We start from the raw sequence: 17,879 nt of genomic DNA, 5'->3' as shown, positions 1-17,879 counted from the left end.
GTGCCTCTCCTCTCTCACACAGAGCTCCAGAGCCGTGTAGTTGCAGGGATGTAAGAGCAGCAGCTGTAGCAGCCCTTTCAGCAAGGCCTGCTGCTGCCAGGCTGGCTTCAGCGAGCCCATGCTTCAAATTGCTCCAGGAGAAAGGATGAACCCACATCTACAGAGCGAGCCCACAGACCCTATGTGCCAAATTACCCTTCCTCACCTCTGTGCAGTTTGCATGGGCTCCCCATCTCCACGCACACCCTCTGCGGACGGCACCTGGGAGGCCTGAAAAGGAAAATTCTGATATTATACAAAGCAATGCACACAGCTAACGGGGCTGGACAGGCTCTGCTGGGTCACCAAGTGCTGTCTGTGGCATGGGTTTTCTTCCAGAAATAGTATCTATCCTGAACTAGTCAGCTTTTGACTCCATTCCTCCCTTCACTCTGCAATAACACGTGGCAGATGTGCTCTGGACAGCCTGTGTCCATCCATTCCCAGGCCAACCCTGCCCATCACCTCCCAGCCCCTGCTGCTCCCCGTGTCCGAAGTTGGCAGCAATCACAGCCCTTCTACACCTCCATTTGTGCTGAGCTACACAACCCAGGGCTTTGTGTCCTCCAGCAGCCCTCACCTGCTGCAGCTCAAAATCTATTTGCCTGAGTTTGGGTGACCTGATCAACACATACAGCCGATGTTTGACCACCAGAAGTACTTTTCTGAAATTCGTGCAGATAACATCTGCTGCATTTTTCTTGGCTTGGAAATCAGCTGTCCTATCAAAGAGAGGGAACAGATTAACCTGCACAATCTACAGCCTGTAAAGCCACGTGCATTTCATCCCATTTTTCATTTACCTCTATGACTCCACTTATTCTTTCCTTCAAAATTTGTTCAAAAGCCTTGTGCACTGCTGAGGTCAGGCTAGCACGCCAGTCATTACCCAGATCCCTTTATTCTCCTTCAGTGTACATATTACACTTGCCATTCTCTAATCAGATGGAATTACAACGCTTTATTAGCAGCCCATGCTGTCAGGCCTGTGATTTCTCATGCCATTTCTCAAAGAAATCCAAAGGATTTTTCTCCCCCTTCCTCTCAGAGCCTGATTACTGCCATAGATTTCAACTTCCATCAGCTCCAGTCCCAAAACAGAGCTTCTTGCCAGATTTCCCTCTGTTTTATCTACACTGTTCTTATTTCTTCACAGCCTAACTCATCATTAACATAAAACACCAACAGCTCCTCCTTTATTTTTATTTATTTATCTGCTGAACTGCAGATATCTTAAAAATGCCTCTGCCTTGATCACAACACTGCGTCACGCGGCTGTTTTGCGTGGTACGTATGTTTTAAGGTATGGCACTAATTCAGGTCGCCAGATTCTAACTCTACAGAACTGGGTCATTTTCCTCTGAATCTGTCAAAAGACCAAGAGGCCCCTGACCTTATTTGAAAAGCTATGAAGGAACGTGTGCTTGGCACTGGGACTGCTAGGGCTGCTTCCCCGAGATGGGACCTTCCAGCAACGACCCGTGCTGTGCACAGCTGGCTCGGTGGCAGGCACTCACTGCAGCTCTTCTGCACCCTCATTCCTCTGGCACAAGGCTTTCCAAGGCAGCTGGGAGCCCCCACGGATGTCTCCAGCTCCCGCACACCCCAAAACCTCCCACTGTCCCCCCAGCAAAGCAAACCCCGGTGGCACTGGAGGGTCCCCAGCATCTCTTGCAGCAGGGGTCAGTGCTGCCCTGTGTCCCTGCTTTGTCACTGCCGGTGGAATTGGATTTGATAGAGGGAAAAAAATGGAGGCGAGGCACAAGCAAACATCAAACATATCGATCTTGCAAGTAAATCACCTGCACTGGCCTCAGCATGTGACTGTGCAGAGAGGCGAAGGGAGAAGGGAGCAGCCTCGCAGGCTCGGACTGATAAGGCAGATGAAAGGGTATTTAGAAATTATTTTCTCCCAAGTAAATAAAAAGCTGGGAAATTTGGGGCTTGGGCTGCTGTTTCAAAGCTCACTCCTCCTCTTGGTTTTTCACCTTACAAATACCAGGAAGACCAAATCTGCATACACTGAGAGCTCTCTGAGAGAGCTCTTGTGGTCAGGATGAGTACATTACGAGTTGCCACTCAGCACCACTAAAACCTATTTTCTCCCCAAGAATTAATTAGGCATTAGCACTAAACAGATCATAACAAAAAAATAAATATATATATACCCCACAGTTTACACTAGCGATTCAAAATTCGTGCCCCCCACCAGCTGCTGCTGCTTCTTGAGGGCTTTGGTGCACATGTGCACAGAGCTGCAAGCACCCCGACCTTCCAGAGAAAAAGGAAAAGACGTGGATGAAAAAAAGCAGTTCATCTTAAGGGCTTTTTATCTATCCAAACGAAACAGAGGAGGGCACAAGTCGGCTTCTTTCCTCTGCAGGTCACCTCTAAGGCTTGCTTCAATCCGTATCTGCTAAGCCTCAGCCAAAACACTGTCATGGAAAGTCACTTTTCAGCACAGACTGCTCTGCACTTTTTCTGCAACCAGAAAATGCAGACATGACGTTTTTCTTAAGTGTTCAATATTACAAGACAGAATATAAATATCACAAAACAAGTTAAGTATCTTTCTAACACCAGGGTAAATGATCAAATACACTTGAAAACAGGAACAACAGAGTCGAGGCTTCAGTCGTAGAGAAGATAAAGTTATACAATGATCCGGGAGTGAAGTCATTATGAAAAATGAGGGTTGGAAAAGGCTGACACAAACCTAAAATACAGCAGTAATAAATACTTCATCTGACTTGCAATCTGTTTAAACTTAGCAGTGACAGAAAGCTGCCTTCCGCTCCAACGAGAGCCCTGACGGAGACAGAGGCTGACACCTAGCGTCTAGCAGCCCCAACAAGCAGGCGTGGGGAGAAGGTGCCCGGCCACGGTGACAAGGACAGCGAGCAGTGCTGCTGTGACACAGCACCCTGGGCAGGCAGCACACACGTGCAGCACGGCACAGCCAGCATCTCCCAGCTGCAGCCAGCTGCAGGACCACGAGGGGAAGGAGCACCTGCAGGGTGAAGGCATGCGGACGCAAATGGACACGTGGATGGAAAAGGGAAGGCTGCACTGCAAGGACAAAAGCCACAAAGGCACAAAAAGCCCTCCATACGGCCGCAGGTCCCTAACTGGCTTACTGTCGGTGGCACATGCTGTCTCTGAGCTCACTCTTCTGATGCCCTGCCAGGCTACACCCCTTGGAGAGGGAAGTGTCAGCTGGAAGTCTTTATCTCAGTGGTGCAGCGATGGACAGCTGCCAGGCTGCATGATGGCCCGACCAATGCGTGCTGCCAATCAGCCTGCAGCCTTCTCCTCTCTCTCTCTCTCACAGTAAGCTGCATGGTTAGGGAGGAAGCCTCTAAATGTAGAAGGAGCACTTATCAGCAGTGCTGGCTTTGCAGAAGGGACTGAACCCTAAAATGGAGGGAAGACATGGCTGCTCCAGGGCTGCTCAGCAGAGCTCTTACCTGGCAGTAGCTCGTGGTTGGTTCATCATCACAAGTAGAGTTCTTCTCCTCTTCCACATTGTGCCCTGGACTTTCTGCCTCCCTCTTCTTTGAAGGGAGGAGCCAGGTGATGCTCTCACACTCCTTCTGAGTGCCTGGATCTCCATCTTCTGTGCCATCAACAACCCCATTTTCTCTGCTTATCTCTTCTCCTTTCTCGAGCTCATTTTGGCTTAAGGACGAACTGGGCACAATTGGGTTACCAAACTCCTTCTTATGCAATAGCCGCCTCTGAGCCTGCTTCAAGCTTTTCTGGTAAACCTCCAGCTGACACAAGATGACACTGGTGTACTGGTTGGGGTCCACCCCTTTGGGGCAGAATGGGATTCCCCAGTAGTAGTGCACCGTGTCTCTCACCTCCTCCTTGTGCTTCTCCTCTGCCACGTTCAGCATGCAAAGCTCAGAAGAGTCGGACACCTCGTTTTGCTCTGCTTGCTCTGTGGTAACACAGACCGTGGCAGCACGCCTGGATTTTTGGGTGTGCTTAGTACCTGCCCCAGCACCACTCATCCTGGGGCTGCCACCCTGCTCTGTGGTACAGCTCTTCAAGAGCTGGGCTGAGCTCCCAGCACTGGCTTCTCCCGCAGAATGGCCAGAGCTGGGCAGGGGCTGCTCTTGTGGTTCGTGGTCTGCTGCTTTGGAAGGGCCGGAGGAGCCTGTGAACAGTCTGCGAGGTGTCAGCCGCCAGGAACCTGAAGGAACCCTGCCAAAGGTGGGACTCAGAGAGATGAGGTCCTCTCTCAGGGTGCTGGGTAACATGTTACTAGAATCATTCTTAGGTGGCGAGGAAGACTTTTCACTTGACCTTGTCAGAGGCTGGCTCTTCCCCGGAGACACGATTATGCTGGATACTAGTGAGCTTTCAACGATTTCCTGGCTTAACCTCCTCAACACTACCAGGGGGCTCCGGGCAACATCCATCTGTCCACTCCCATCAGCTCTGCTGCTCTGTGAGTGGGAGCTGCCCTTGGAGCGAGGGGTGTCAGGGCAAGGCGCCAGGCCTCCCAGGATCCCACAGCCCTCTTGCTCAGCGGGGTGGCTTTGGCCTTGTGCGTCCAGCACTTCCACAGACAACTGCGGGGTTGCACTGGAGGAATCCAAGGGCTGACAGCTCTGAAAGACAAGAGGTTGATTCTCTGTGAGGTGCGTTCCAGCAGCAGGGCACAGCAAGAACAGACTGCAGAAACCTGTGCGCTGCATCCCCAGGTCAAATCAGCTACCCCAAAACAGGAGACTTCATGTGCCACTCACTAGGAATGGCACAGAACATCTACACTGTGACTGCTCTGCTTCCAGCTCCTGCTGGAAACTGCAAGGCATCCAGTAAAGTCTTCTTTTGTGCAGCGTGGCAAAGCAAACACAGAAGGAGACGCTGCTGAAGAACCGCAGTAAGCCTCTTCACAGAAGCACACTTACATTTAGGCTCTCAGCAATGGCCTTCCTCAAGAGTTCCTCTTCCTCCTCTTCCTGACAGTTCACTTGTCTGGCTTCTTGCTCACTCATTTTCAGGGCCAGTGCAAACTGTTCCTCTTCAGTCATCTCTACAGTAGGAAAAAAAGGATAAAGTCACGTCACAGCCATAGGTGTATGCAAACACCCTACATTTATCCAACATCTCTGTGGAGAGACGTCCACAGAGTCCCACCTCCCCAGGAGAAATGCAGAGCAAAGCAGATGAACCTCAGCTTTCCTGGAAAGGCATCAGCAACAATAAACAGAACAAGAAACACAAGTCAGGAACCCCAGTTAAGGTTTCTATAGCAGTCTGAACTCTGACTCCTTGGGTATATTAAGGGAATGCCTTACAATCTTCACCAAACAACATATTCTAGAGCTACAGAATGCGTAAGAAAGGACGGAGAATAAAGGTTGCCAAACCGTGCTCATTTTACACAGGATAGAGTCGGGAGTAAGGCAGGATAAAGAGAACATCCTCCTTAATGCACTTTATTTCCAGGCAAATAGCATGTCTCGCTGTCTTCTGACACAAAGATGTCTGCAGTGCCACAGGGGACCTAACCAAGAGCAAAAGAGCCTCACGCTGCTCACCCCAAGCCGCAGGTGGAAAGCTCCATGGAGGATAATGTTACTTGCTCGGTGGTATTACGAAGGATCTTTTACATGCATACATCCCCCTTCTGCTCACATCATTCCTCCACTGCATCACTGAGTCAGTCATGCATGGGAAACAGGTTTCCTACAGTCGTAACTGCTATTCCAGCAGAAAATTTCTTCCTGAAATATTCCTCATTCAGGGCAAACCAGAAGCTGAGACTGGCTCTTTTGAAACAAAGTGGCTACTTACTTTGGAAAACACTTATTTACTTAGATTCAATCCAACGCTTTCACTACGCTCAAAATATACGATGCCTGCAGAACAGAGCGCAGCGTGGAAAACAACTCAACAGCACTCTCAGGAGCTGAAAAATGCATCTTCACACTCACAGCAGACTGACAGATCTCCTTCAAAACCCACTCCCTCCTTCAGGCAGAATCCTGCACAGCCATCTCACACACAAACCGAGAGCCTCGCTCTCTGATGGGCTCCGAGAGCTCTAAAACATGCACCTTGCAGCATTTTTTGGCTGCTCTGATTCCCAGCCGTTACATTTCCTTGCATGTCCTACTAAAGCAGCACTTAGGTTTGGACCCGTAATTTCTCTTTAATAATTTCTTGAAGAATTAAGGCAGCGGTTGAGGCGAAGGCAGACAACAGCACACACAGGGCTCGTGGGGATCTTTTGTCCTTGGACAAAGTCACTCTGCAGCGTTCCAGCCAGCAGGGACCAGGGAAAAACACGCTTGCTTTAAGGCAGGCACACAACAGCCCAGGGTACGAGAAGGCTCCTGTCCCCACGGCAGCTCTTCACAATACCAACACCTCCCAAGCATTCAGCCAGTGCATGACTTGCTTCCTGCCCAAACCATCACAGCAATTAGGCCAGACCCCGCTCGTTCTGACATGTGGAAGGGAACTGGTGCACGTGATCGTTCCCACAACACGAGACTTCCCACGTGCTTAAATTAAAACGGGGGCCTAAGTGTTCTCCCGTTCGGGCTATCAACAGCCATGAAGCTCAGTGTAAAGAAACATTTTTTGGCGAGTTACTACTGTACATTTTGTTTTCCTCTCCCTCCCTGGCACAGCAATTTCCCCTCTGGGGACAGGGAACGTGCCAGACAAATGCTGCCTCTGGCACAGAAACCAGCGACAAACAAAACGCACTTGGTTCACGTTCCAATTGAGTAGGTGCTCTGGGGACGGGGAATGCTCGAGTTGAATTCCACCTGGCGTGCTGGTGGCTACAGAAAGGCTGCCAGAGAGCCAACGTGCTCCTCGTCCCACAGCCTGGGGCAGGACTGCGTGCCACGGCCCGGCGTCTCCGTGTTCCACCAACTGGAGGTGGGTTACCGGGGTCATCACGGCAGCAGATCAGAGATTCAGAGCACTGTGGCCTCTGCCTGGCACATGCAAGTACTGCTTTGGGAGTAAGCAGCAGGGGCTTGGAGCTTACTTTGGTCCCCAGAGGCCTGTAGGCCATTGGAGGCCAATGGAGGCTGCTGGAGGCCACTGGATGCTGTCCTAGGGAGGGAGGGTCAGGGGGAGGCTGTTTTTAAGACATCACAGCCCTAAACAAATTAAAGCATTTCAGAGCCTTTTTAAATGCTAATACGGCAATTTGCTAAGCGATTTATGTTCCATTTTGACATTTGCAAAGTGAATTAGATGCAAAACCCCGCTAGTTGTAGCTCTAACACTTACTAATAAGAGATTTACTCAAAAATAATGGAAATGCAGGATCTCGGTATTTCCACAGACCCGAAGTGCAATTACAGTAAAAACATGGAAGCGTGCTTTAAAGCAGCGACACCCGGCAGGGCAGAGGGAGCCTTCTTCACGTCTTTGTACTCCCATTGATCCCGTCGGGATGAAACGTCACAGCTAGCTGTTAGTTATGGCTTTAGGTTACAACGAATAAAACCACAACAAAGCGAAGATGGGAGGACACGCTTCATAACCAGAGCCTGCAAATATCTGCAATTTTCCAGTTTGGAGGAAAAAGTATTTTCTCTACCCAGAAGCACCAAATGGTTACAAAAGACCGATTCGCCTCACACCTCAAAGGATTCACTTAAAGACCCCGAGAAAAAATAATTACTATTTCGAATCTTAATTTGCCTAGAGGCAAACACCAAAAGCCCAATTACAGCTTGCAATAAAGGAGGGAAGCGAGCCAGCACCGCACGCACGCCGCCTCCCTGCGCTGCACCAAAGCCTTGCCCCGCATTGGCACCCGCCAAGGAAAGAGGAAGACCTACATCAAGAGTTCCAGCACCTAGAAATGCAGCACAAGTCCCCTGTGACACAGGGGCAGAGCTTTGCGTGCTGCTTCTTTGAGGAGAAAGCGGAAGAAAAGAGCTCAGCCCTTCTCCACCCCTCCTGTGCCAGGCTCGCACAGCGGAAGTCAGCTCCCACCAAGAGCCAGGCTGTTCCGTGCCATGGCCTCAGGCCTCTATTAAAAACAATTTAATTCGCACAAGCCCTCTGAGGGCTGATGAGCCCAACTGCTGCCGCTCGCAGAGCACCGGCGGGCTCCATTTTGCTCAGCAATTGCTCTGTGCTTCGCAGCAGACAACCTCTCTCTCATTTTAAAGCGGTCTGAATTTAACTTGTCTGAGTTGAACGCGCCGGCTGGATGGCCGCCCTGCAGAGCACAGCAACGTGAGCCCATGGGCTGGGGCAGAGCAGCAGCCTGCCTTGCACGGTGGCTGTAACCAACAGTGCCACGCAGACAGCTGACAGCACTCCTTCTGCTTGTGTACCCACAGCACTGACAACCAGCCTGCGAGAGATGCTAGCAGGAACATTCCAGCCCATTCCCTCTAGAGTCTGTTTATAGACCCGTTGTCCATGAATGCATTTAATCCCTCATTAAAGCTGTTGATGCTGACCTCTCTACAACCTCCCGTGACAAGCAGTTCCAGGAGATCACTGCACGCTGTGTGAAGCATTACTTGCCTTCACCCATTTTAAACCTCTCTCCTGCTATTTCCACTGAGTGCACCCTGGCTGCCAGAGCTGGTAAACAACAGCTCTGCGCTCAGCTTCTGCACTGCTTCCTGATGCAGACTGATCCCACACCACAGCCATTCGCTCTCTGTGCTGGGGGGTCCCAGGCCCACGTCTCCACTCTGTGATGACCCAAGCGGCTTCTCCCTGGATGTCCTCTCCTCGTCCTTGAGAAGCAGAGGGCAGAACTGCATACAGCACTGTTGATGTGGGTGCACCAATGCTTTATGTAACAGCAAAGTGACGTACAACAAACTGCTTGTTCTTCACACCCCTGCCACAATGGCAAGCATGGCTGGATGCCCCATGCTACAATTTACAGCAGAAGGGTCTGAACAGGAAAGTCCAAATGTGTCTGAAGGGGCTTTTGGATCAGGTTTGGATCAGAACTCATCTCAAAGCCTGGTGAGGTACAGACAATCTTGAACAGTTATTTTGGAAGCACTGGGGTGCAAGCAAGCAACATTCAGAAGGCAGATTCTACCCTTAAGACAGGAAGCTGTGTGTCCCAAGCCCCTTCAAAGCCTTTCTGTGAGGGAAATAATCTCAAACACAAACAGCAGAAGCTGCTCAGCACCAGTCTGCTTCCCCAGCCCCACGCTCAAGACCTACGTGCAATTTTTCTTTTAGCAGCAAACTTCGTTCTATCCAGCTGCTGTTTTGCTCTTTTCGTTTGCAATCCGCTGTCTTCCTTTGACTCCTGCTGTAACGGAAAAAAAATATGGTGAGCGCATCCAACATGTAGGAAATACTACCAGCTCCCTCCCCCCACCACTCTGACACAAGCACTGGTTCAAGAACAAGCCGCTATTTGTGTGAAATCTGAATTTCAAACATAATTCAAGCACATTCTGTAACTATTAAAAGCAGTGTGATGAGCATAATGAGCAAAAAAGAGTTACAGACTGACATAAACAGAGAAGTAGGAGAGACAATAGACTCCGTGCCAGTCACCACCAAGCTCTGCACCTGCTGCCTATGATTTTAGAGAGAATGTGTTTGGCCTCGCCAAAACTTCAGCATTCACAAGCACTCAAAATGGAGAAACAAAACCTTTCTGTGAGTGAACACCTCATACCTGTGAGCCAGGGCTGTCTGCTGCCATTCAGCTCCCAGTGCTCAGCCCACCAGTATTCAGCCCAAATGACTGTCGGTTGCCAAAAACAGAAACCCAGCCATTTCTGGGGACCCCCCAAATGCATCCCGAGGGCAGAAGCCAGCTGCATTTAGTTCTGGTGCCATTCTGTCATCACAGCGCCCTGAGAACTGCCACGATTGTGTCATTTTTGAAGCTTGAATACTTCAGAAATCTGCAGTCAAGTGGCCTCCAGCAACATCACCCATGAGAACAACTCCAGCCCATGCTGCTTTAAGCACGCTGACTGCAACAAGAATGGTCACAGGCTTAATTGGCACACATTTATGCAAGTTGCTGTCCTAACAGCTTAAGTGAGGGCATACACATCACCGAAGGCTGGCCCTGGACCCTTTCCAATTTGTCTCTCTAAATCAGGTAGGATTAGAATCAAACACAGCATTTTAGGCAGACACCCACGCCTGGCCACAAAGGGACTTTGCACAACTCCGCCTGCAGCCTCATTTGGGTGATGCTGTCCGTGAGACCTACAGCAAATTGCCCCACTTCTGCTCACGCCACCTTCGGGGCTTCATAGTGGGGCAGTGCTTTCCTGCAAAGGGAGGCTCTGCTCGTTTCCCAGTATCAGCAGCTCTTTCTGCCCACGCTTTGTAACCTGTGGAGTCCTTCGGATCAAACCTCAGCACTGAGTTTTGTTCAGATGTCTTCAGCTTCAGCTCTATCTGTAGATTTTATTAATGTATATACATCACTTGCTCCTTCTCGCAGATCATTAATGAGGGTGTTAAAACACTCACAGCCCTCGTATTGATCCCCCCGGCCTCAGCTTTACATCTCCCCAGAACAAGCCTCTCTCCTCTTCATCACCAGCCTTTGCTGACAGTTCTTTAGCAGGATTTCAATCCAGGAACGTTACCATCCAGACAAAATTGAATTATTTATCCAAGTAAGGTTTTGCAAGATGTGCCATTAAGTGGTTTCCTGAAATCCTAATACATCACGGCTTTCATGTCCCCTAATACCTGCTTCACTCCTCACTCCACCGACTTCAGAGCCCGCTTATAGTAAGACAGCAGCACACTCCTGCTCATGTTAAAGGTGTTTCTTCAGGCTCCTTCCAGTCTTCAGCCAAGCTTGGGTTTTGCTCTCCATTTCTGAGGTGTCCCTGTGGGCAGCTCACCCCTCAGGAAGTGGGATCACAGCAAGGAGCACATGCTGGAGGAAGAAAAGCAAAAGCTTTCCTCCTCTCCCTCCACTTGTCTAATGGTGCTAAACTGATGCTGCAAATTCTGGGGCAATGTAATCCTCACAGGCTCTGCCAATCCCCAGCTCTCCTCTCCAGGCATCAATCTTCCCTCATCACTCTTGCTCTTGCCGGAAGGTCAACCTGACTCTCATCTGCAGCTCTCTTGCAGGGCACTGACGTGATTTACGAGCACACCAAACTCACCACTGGTCAGTGCACATTTACAGCACGCACTGCAGGGCAGCGCTGGGCTCGGGCACCTCCTGAGCTGTTGGGGTCACGGTGTGCCCACGTCCTGGGCGTCCCCAGTACGTGCTTCTGTTCCCTGCGCTGGGACCTGAGCAACACTGGCATCTGCAGCAGTGGCAGGAGCAAAATGATTGCAGGACACGTGTTGTACCAACCTCATACATCTGAGCGAGATGTTTAAATTGCTCAGCAGCGTTCTACTGAACAGCCACGGAGAACTGCTGAAGCAAATCCAATTAATCCTGATGGGCCAAAACATACACACACACACACACCTCAATTCCAAGAATTCTTCAATCTTTTTTATTTTTAAAACCAGAAAATAGAACGTGCCTTTTAATTAGGATTTATGGGTGTTTGTACCTCTGCTGGGAGAGAGCCCCACAGGCCCAGCAGCGCTCTGCATAAACGTGGGCATGGATGCTAGGAAATGAAGGGGCCAAGGAATCACAGGAAGACAACAGGGCTTGCTCCTCCTGACCCAACCTTTTAATGCTCATCTGTCTACAAGGATAATAGGAACTCAGGGGGCCACTCAACCAACTGCCTTTCTAATAAGACCGCTAGTCCAAAAATAATCTTAATCAATTAAAATATTCCCAGACTGCCCCCAATACTCTTAGTTACAAGGTCATCTCCGACACACAACTTCCAGGGGAAACTAATTATTACAGCTGAGGTGAGGTAGGAGCCGCACACCTCTGCTCAGTGCCAGCCTGCAGAGCGCCTCTCCCTCACCGTCAATTTAAAGTGCAATGGCCAGAAGGAATCCAAATTCTCTTTCTGCGCGTCAGGCTCCGCGGTCTAATTTATGACGCTCTCTTATGAGCAATTTCACTGTCAGCAGTGTACACAGATCAAGGAAAAAATGGGTTTCCAAAGCTCCCCACACACTTGGTGGATGGCAGCTGCTATTCTTCTCCCTTGTTTTTTAACCTGCTTGGTTTCAACAGACAGCAGGAAATCAAATTCCCATTTTAAGATGCTTTTGCACATGCTTAGGAGAACCCAGCTCCACCAGCAGAAACAGACACAGCTCTGCTTGCTTCTAAAAGCCCATAAATGGAAGAGACTCGCCAGACTCCCACATCCTGCTCCCTTGAATCCACATCATCAACCACAGAAATCAGCTTCTATTGACTCAGGGAAGGAAAGGCTACAGGAGAAGCAGAATACAGAGTCAAAAGGTCTGCTTCATTTTGCTGCTCAATAGCAGTTGGGACCATCTAACAATAGGGCACAGCCAAACGCCATGCATCCTACATGGGAAATATGCAGATGAAAACCAGACTCATTTATTTTTAAAAGCTAATTAGACGTTGGAAGTGCCATGTTTGGTTCTAGCCAAGGCTGCTGCTGAAATTAATATCACACCCTACTTTATTAGTCTCTGACTTCAGTTCAGAATCTGTTTTGGTTCTGCTCTGTCTTTCAGCTCATTAGAACAAACCTGCTGGAAGCCGAGCGTGGAACAAGGAGACACGAGCAGCCTCCTGCCAGATGTGGTTTCTGACACACAGCGGGAGGCCGGGGAAGAAAAGAGGGCTTTTCAGTGACCAGCTAGTGCAGGCAGTGCCAAACACTGCTCTCCCTCTATCTCCCAAAAACATCATCTGACCCAGAACATTAAGAAATGCTGGTATTTCCTCAGACTCTGAGCATCTTCAAGCAGGAATACTCAGACAGAGGGATGTTCAGTGCCTGTGGGGAGGCAGGCACTGGATGCCATGCAGAACGAGCCGGCACTGTCACGTTCCCCAAAGGCTGCAGAGCTGATGGATGGCAGATCTGGCAGAAAGAGCCTATGAGACTTCAAGCGAATGCTACGAGTGCAAGCAAAGCTCACAAAGGATCCATCCGGAAGAAATGGTTTAAGCCACCTTTACACGAGCCCCCTGCGAGGTCCCACAGAGGATCAGCAGGATTTTAGCATCTGCAGATCCACGGACAGGATCTGCACAGTGACTGGGCCTCTGGCTATGCTCTACACTTGTCCCTGCCCCTCCAGCTGGGTGACAACCACATCTCAGCAAATCCCAGGGGAACCAACAACTCAGCTGGGGGGGTCATGGGGCAAAAGGGACTTGCCATGCTCAGAGAAAGCTCTGTTGGGCACTGCTAGGAATGTTGTGTGCTTGGGTGCAAGTGAACGACCCGTCTTTTGGCACCCAGTGCTCCATAGGATTTGACAGTCAGGGGAGACAGGAATGACTTTGTTCACTTGCCACGTCTGTGCTCTCAGAGAAGCAGTCTGCACACAAAGGAGATCATCTCCTCTTGTTTCCACAAAGCCAGAGAGGCTGTTCCTAATTTGCCTGGCCCTTAAAAAAAAAAGAGCTCCCTGAGTCCAGGATTATACATAATAGAGATCAAAAAGCCTCGTGTCCAGAAAAATTCCTTCTGATGCAGCTCTGCAGATGCCACAGCACAGACATGAGCAAAGAAAGAAAATTTGGCAAAATAACATGGATGAGCTTGATAATCCAGCATGACTGAAAAATTCCTGGGAGAGGCAGTCTGCCAAAGATCATCAAAAGTGAGAAGCTGGAGGCTTTCCAGGTGCAGCTGCTACAAGATCTGCTGGTCTGGAAGCAGAACTAGGGACTTGTTCCATACGTACCTGCCAAGAGACTGCCAAGGAAGAAAGCCACTGAATCAATGATGCCCAAATTGTCCTTGCAGTTTTTGATTCATAAGGAACCATGTCCTAACAGATGCAAGATTAATTGAGAATGTATTGTTCTCCAAAATTGCTATTGATCTGAGTTTCCCACACCTCTTCTCAAGCACATAACAAGGCCTTGCTAGAGCAAGAACAACAGTTTCAGGGTCTGAAACTGAAATCCAGCTTGGCGTGCACTGAAGAGCTGTGACAGTGACACGAAACAGACAGGATTTTTTTCTTTTGAGATCCCATGCAAATCCAATTTTTGGGTGGTTCTGCAGAAAACGACGCAGCAAGGAACTGTGGCACAGGATCTGGGAGCTGATGACTCACAGAAAGAAAGAGACTGAACCGAATAAATCCACTCACTCAACCGACTGAGCTGTTGTCACTTAAACAGAACCTAATTGGCTCTTTAACGGCCTCTCTGAGCATATCCTTTTCTGTAATATGACCGATTATGCCATCAGAATTTATTGTTTATAGACAAACTTACAGAACAGTCAGGGAGCCTAACCTTTTTATAGATGTGCTTTAAGAGACGTTTGTTTCCTCTTTTTCAGATATGTGCACATTGAGATGAATAATTGTAGACAATAACAGGTCCTGATCTTTTATGTACTGCAGCATCTCTTACAGCTGCTGATTTCTTTTTTTCCTTATAGGTTTCACAATAAAGGCCAGTGATGCAGCATACATCTGAAGTTAACTTAGCATATTGCAGAGCTAAGGGTTTAACCCCAATGCACTATTACTGCCATATGTTCCATTTCTTTCAGGGAATTTCCCAATGGGAAAGAACTCAGACAATGCGAAGAAAAAACATCCAATATCATTTGCCCTACAGCTTTTTACTGTTTATTTCTAGTGCTTTTCCCCTCCTCACATGATAATCGCCTTATTGTAGGGACTCATGCTCCAGATGTGGGAACGAAAAGGACTTGATTTAAGATCCACAGCTTGAGAGAGAACTGAAATGCTTTTGAAAATGGTGGAATTACAAAAAGCAGCTTAGGATCCCAAATCACTGGCAAGACAGAGCAAAGCCTCAACAGTCATACATTAAAAAAAACGACTCTAATAATTTTCTCTCGTGTACCTCAAGCTGAGGACAGATTCTCAGAGCTCTGGGTTTTTTCCAGCTGAGAGTTCTTGCACGTATCCCAGCATCAGTGTAACAGGCACAAACATCTCAGTGTTGCAGGGTGAGGCTCCTGTTAATGAGATGACACCAGGGACTGGACCTGAGCTTTTGTGCCATCCCTGCTGCACGGCTCACCTTCACAGCCTACGGCAATGGGTTAAAATTCAGACTTCTGTAATTCAGGATCAGTTTACCAGACACCAGCTGTGCCTGAGCTACTTGAAGCTTGTGTTCTGAATCATTCTCTTATCTATTTGTAGATAATACAGAATCACGTTTCTACTGTTTAGCTGGAATCAATCAAATAAAAATTATGGAAAAAAAAGATTTGTAAAGGGATTGAGGAAAGGTTACTTTTAAATTACGTTTCAAATTCTGTTCTGAGAGGATTTGGTTATCAAATCCCAGACTCATAACTCACCCTCACCAAGCACACCATTCATTTCCTAGTCAAATAGGATTGGATTCATCTCACAGAACAGAAGAGGAATGGCACGGCATGCCCCAGCACATCTCACGGGTGCTCCTGCAGCAGCAGGGCCTGGCACGGCCTGGGCACTGACCTCTCCATCGCTGTCAGAGATAACAATAAAGGCGTCCACAAAGCTGCGCTTCTTCTTGGCTGCACGCCTCTTCTCTTCCTCCTCTTCCTCTCCATCCTGACCTCGAGAGTCAGGGCCCTCCGCGGTCTTCCTTCTCCTTGGCATCCCTGAAACAGAGGGAAAGACTAAAAGCCATTTGTTTCCCTCTCACTTAGATTTCCCCTAATAAACAGCCCTTTCTTTTACTATTTTTAGGCAAAATACAGCAGCCATTAGAACCTTATTACAAAGTGTGGTACATTTAGCAGTACTGGGAGCCACACGTGCTTGTCACCACTCGTTTAGTTAAGAATACTTTATTAGAGCTGATTGCAAAAAGGGTTTCAGGGGAACAGCAACAGACAAGCACCTCGCCCAGAGCCCTGGCTCCAACAGAACGCGGCTTTCCTCTTCGCTTCAACCATTAATGCTCCCCAGCAAGCTGCCCAAAGCACTGCTCCCAGCACAACCCCAGGCTTCCCACCCCCACACAGCCCTGGTGCAGAACACACTTGGATGGGGAGCCGAATCAAGCCAAGGGGACAGGGAGGAGAGGACCAGGATGAGGACAAGAGCAAGTAAAGCAACAACGGCATTCAGTGCTTCCTGAGCTGGAAACCAGGGAGCCCTACAAGGTGGCTGAGCACCATCAGCTCTGGTTTTGCTGGAAGGAAGCGTGCAGGGCAGTGAGCAAGGAGCCCCTCGTCACACACAGACAGCACAGAGCTGGAAATGCAGCCCGGGTTGGCCGGCTCCCAGACCAATGTCCTTCCCAGGATCCCTCTGCCTTCCTTCGCGAGCACTGAAATAGCTCAACTGTGCTGCCGAGGTCTAAAATAAGAGGCAGACAAGATGCGACAAAAGACCCTGCGTTACACAATGCAGAGCCAAACCCTCTTCTGTAGCATCGCAGAACTGCAAACAGCCGCTACACGTGGAAACGCTGCGAGCAAGAAGTTCAGAGCCACACTGGCACTACAGAACAGGGGCACACTCCCCTCCCTACAGCCAGGCAGCGCTCGTCCAGGTGGGACAAAGAGAAGGACATGTGCTGCCTCTGGATTGCTGCAGCGTGCAGAGCTTCCCGCGCCTGTCTGCTCTGCACACATTGGTGTGCAGACAAAAGATGATGATCCGGTGAGCAAGGATTTGCACTGAAGACTTGCTGAGCCTCTAAAGACAGAATATTGTACGAACTGCACGCACAGCTCCAGAAGCAGCTGCAATCATCACTGCAGTCCCAAAACGCTTGTCTGTTTGGGATGGGAAAGTTAAAACAAGCGCTGCTCTATAGAGAAGCTCTTGCAAAACAAAGCTGTTCTGCTCCAGCTGAGCTGAACCCTGGCTGTTGTTGGAATACTGTGGTCACACTTTCTCTGTTGTTCATCTTTTGCTCCAGGTGCTCTCTTTGTCCTCTGCCCACCCGGCTTTGGGGTACCGCACCCCATTATCAGCAGAACACACAGGGGTTTCAGCAGGCTGCAGCCTCTGCTGAGCCTGGGCACAGTCACCGCTTTTGGAGTCATCAGTGGCAAAACGCAGCACACAGCAACAAGGAACTGCAAAGCGTTTCTGTTTCGTTCCTGTTAAAATCCGTGCTGGTATCACCAGCTTTCCCCTCCACTCAATGCACTGTGCTAAATAAGAGATCACCGAGCAGTATCAGCTGGAGTTACGATGAGTCACCTACCTCCAACATTTAAAAAGGGGGAAAGAAAAAGATGTAAAAGATGTAACCACACAACTCCCACAAGGCTGCTGAAAATGAAGGGAGTTGTGGCAAAGAGCCTCTCTGTGAATGTAACTAAGGGAACAAGACAAGGAGAGATCACTTGTAGCTGTGCGAGGCTGTGAGTAGGAGAGCAGTAACGGCTTTTATTAGCCCAGCTGATAGAGCTGAAGAAAACAAGCAGCAGAGCACACCCCCAGGTAAGGAAGCGTGCACAGAAGCTGCATTTTGCTTTCAGCACTTCTGCAAAGGACTCTGCTGGTATCCACTGCGCCAGTGTCTGCTTTCAGACAGTGAAAGAAAGCCTGAATTGGCCAAACCTACCTCTGCCCGTTGTCTCCCAGACTCGTTTTCCAATTTTTCACTTTTTATGACTTTAAGAGAATTTCTTTGCAAACGCTCTGGCAGCAAAGGTGACCCCCTGACAAGGGGCTTCACACACACCACGCTTCCACAGGCACATTTTTAGGGATATCCTTGAAGATCCCTAACTTGTGATTATTTGTCATTTTCCCTCTCATCTATCATTTTGATGAATCAGAAAGCAATTACC

General features: G+C 49.2%; 1 protein-coding gene across 14 annotated transcripts in view; it reads right to left on the bottom strand.

The window, feature by feature from the left end:
- UIMC1 (ubiquitin interaction motif containing 1) overlaps window positions 1-17,879 on the bottom strand; it is a 33,519-nt gene that overhangs the window by 14,219 nt on the left and 1,421 nt on the right. For 12 of the 14 annotated variants that reach the window (XR_007379781.1, XR_007379782.1, XR_007379780.1 and 9 more), the window contains exons 2-6: window positions 15,580-15,725; window positions 9,229-9,319; window positions 4,962-5,086; window positions 3,507-4,658; window positions 206-270 (exon numbers count right to left, since the gene is read on the bottom strand). Coding sequence is in view for 8 of the 14 variants with exons in the window: in XM_048960415.1 (XP_048816372.1) it covers window positions 206-270; window positions 3,507-4,658; window positions 4,962-5,086; window positions 9,229-9,319; window positions 15,580-15,723 (1,577 nt within the window). In the remaining 6 variants the exon portion in view is untranslated. Of the gene's footprint in view, window positions 1-205; window positions 271-3,506; window positions 4,659-4,961; window positions 5,087-9,228; window positions 9,320-14,971; window positions 15,087-15,579; window positions 15,726-17,879 lie in introns of those variants that run through there. The other 2 variants (XM_048960418.1, XM_048960416.1) reach the window with 2 other exon arrangements.

Source organism: Lagopus muta, chromosome 14 (assembly GCF_023343835.1).
Source record: "Lagopus muta isolate bLagMut1 chromosome 14, bLagMut1 primary, whole genome shotgun sequence".
NCBI classification, from domain to species: domain Eukaryota; kingdom Metazoa; phylum Chordata; class Aves; order Galliformes; family Phasianidae; genus Lagopus; species Lagopus muta.
This window is presented reverse-complemented; position numbering and strand designations above follow the sequence as displayed.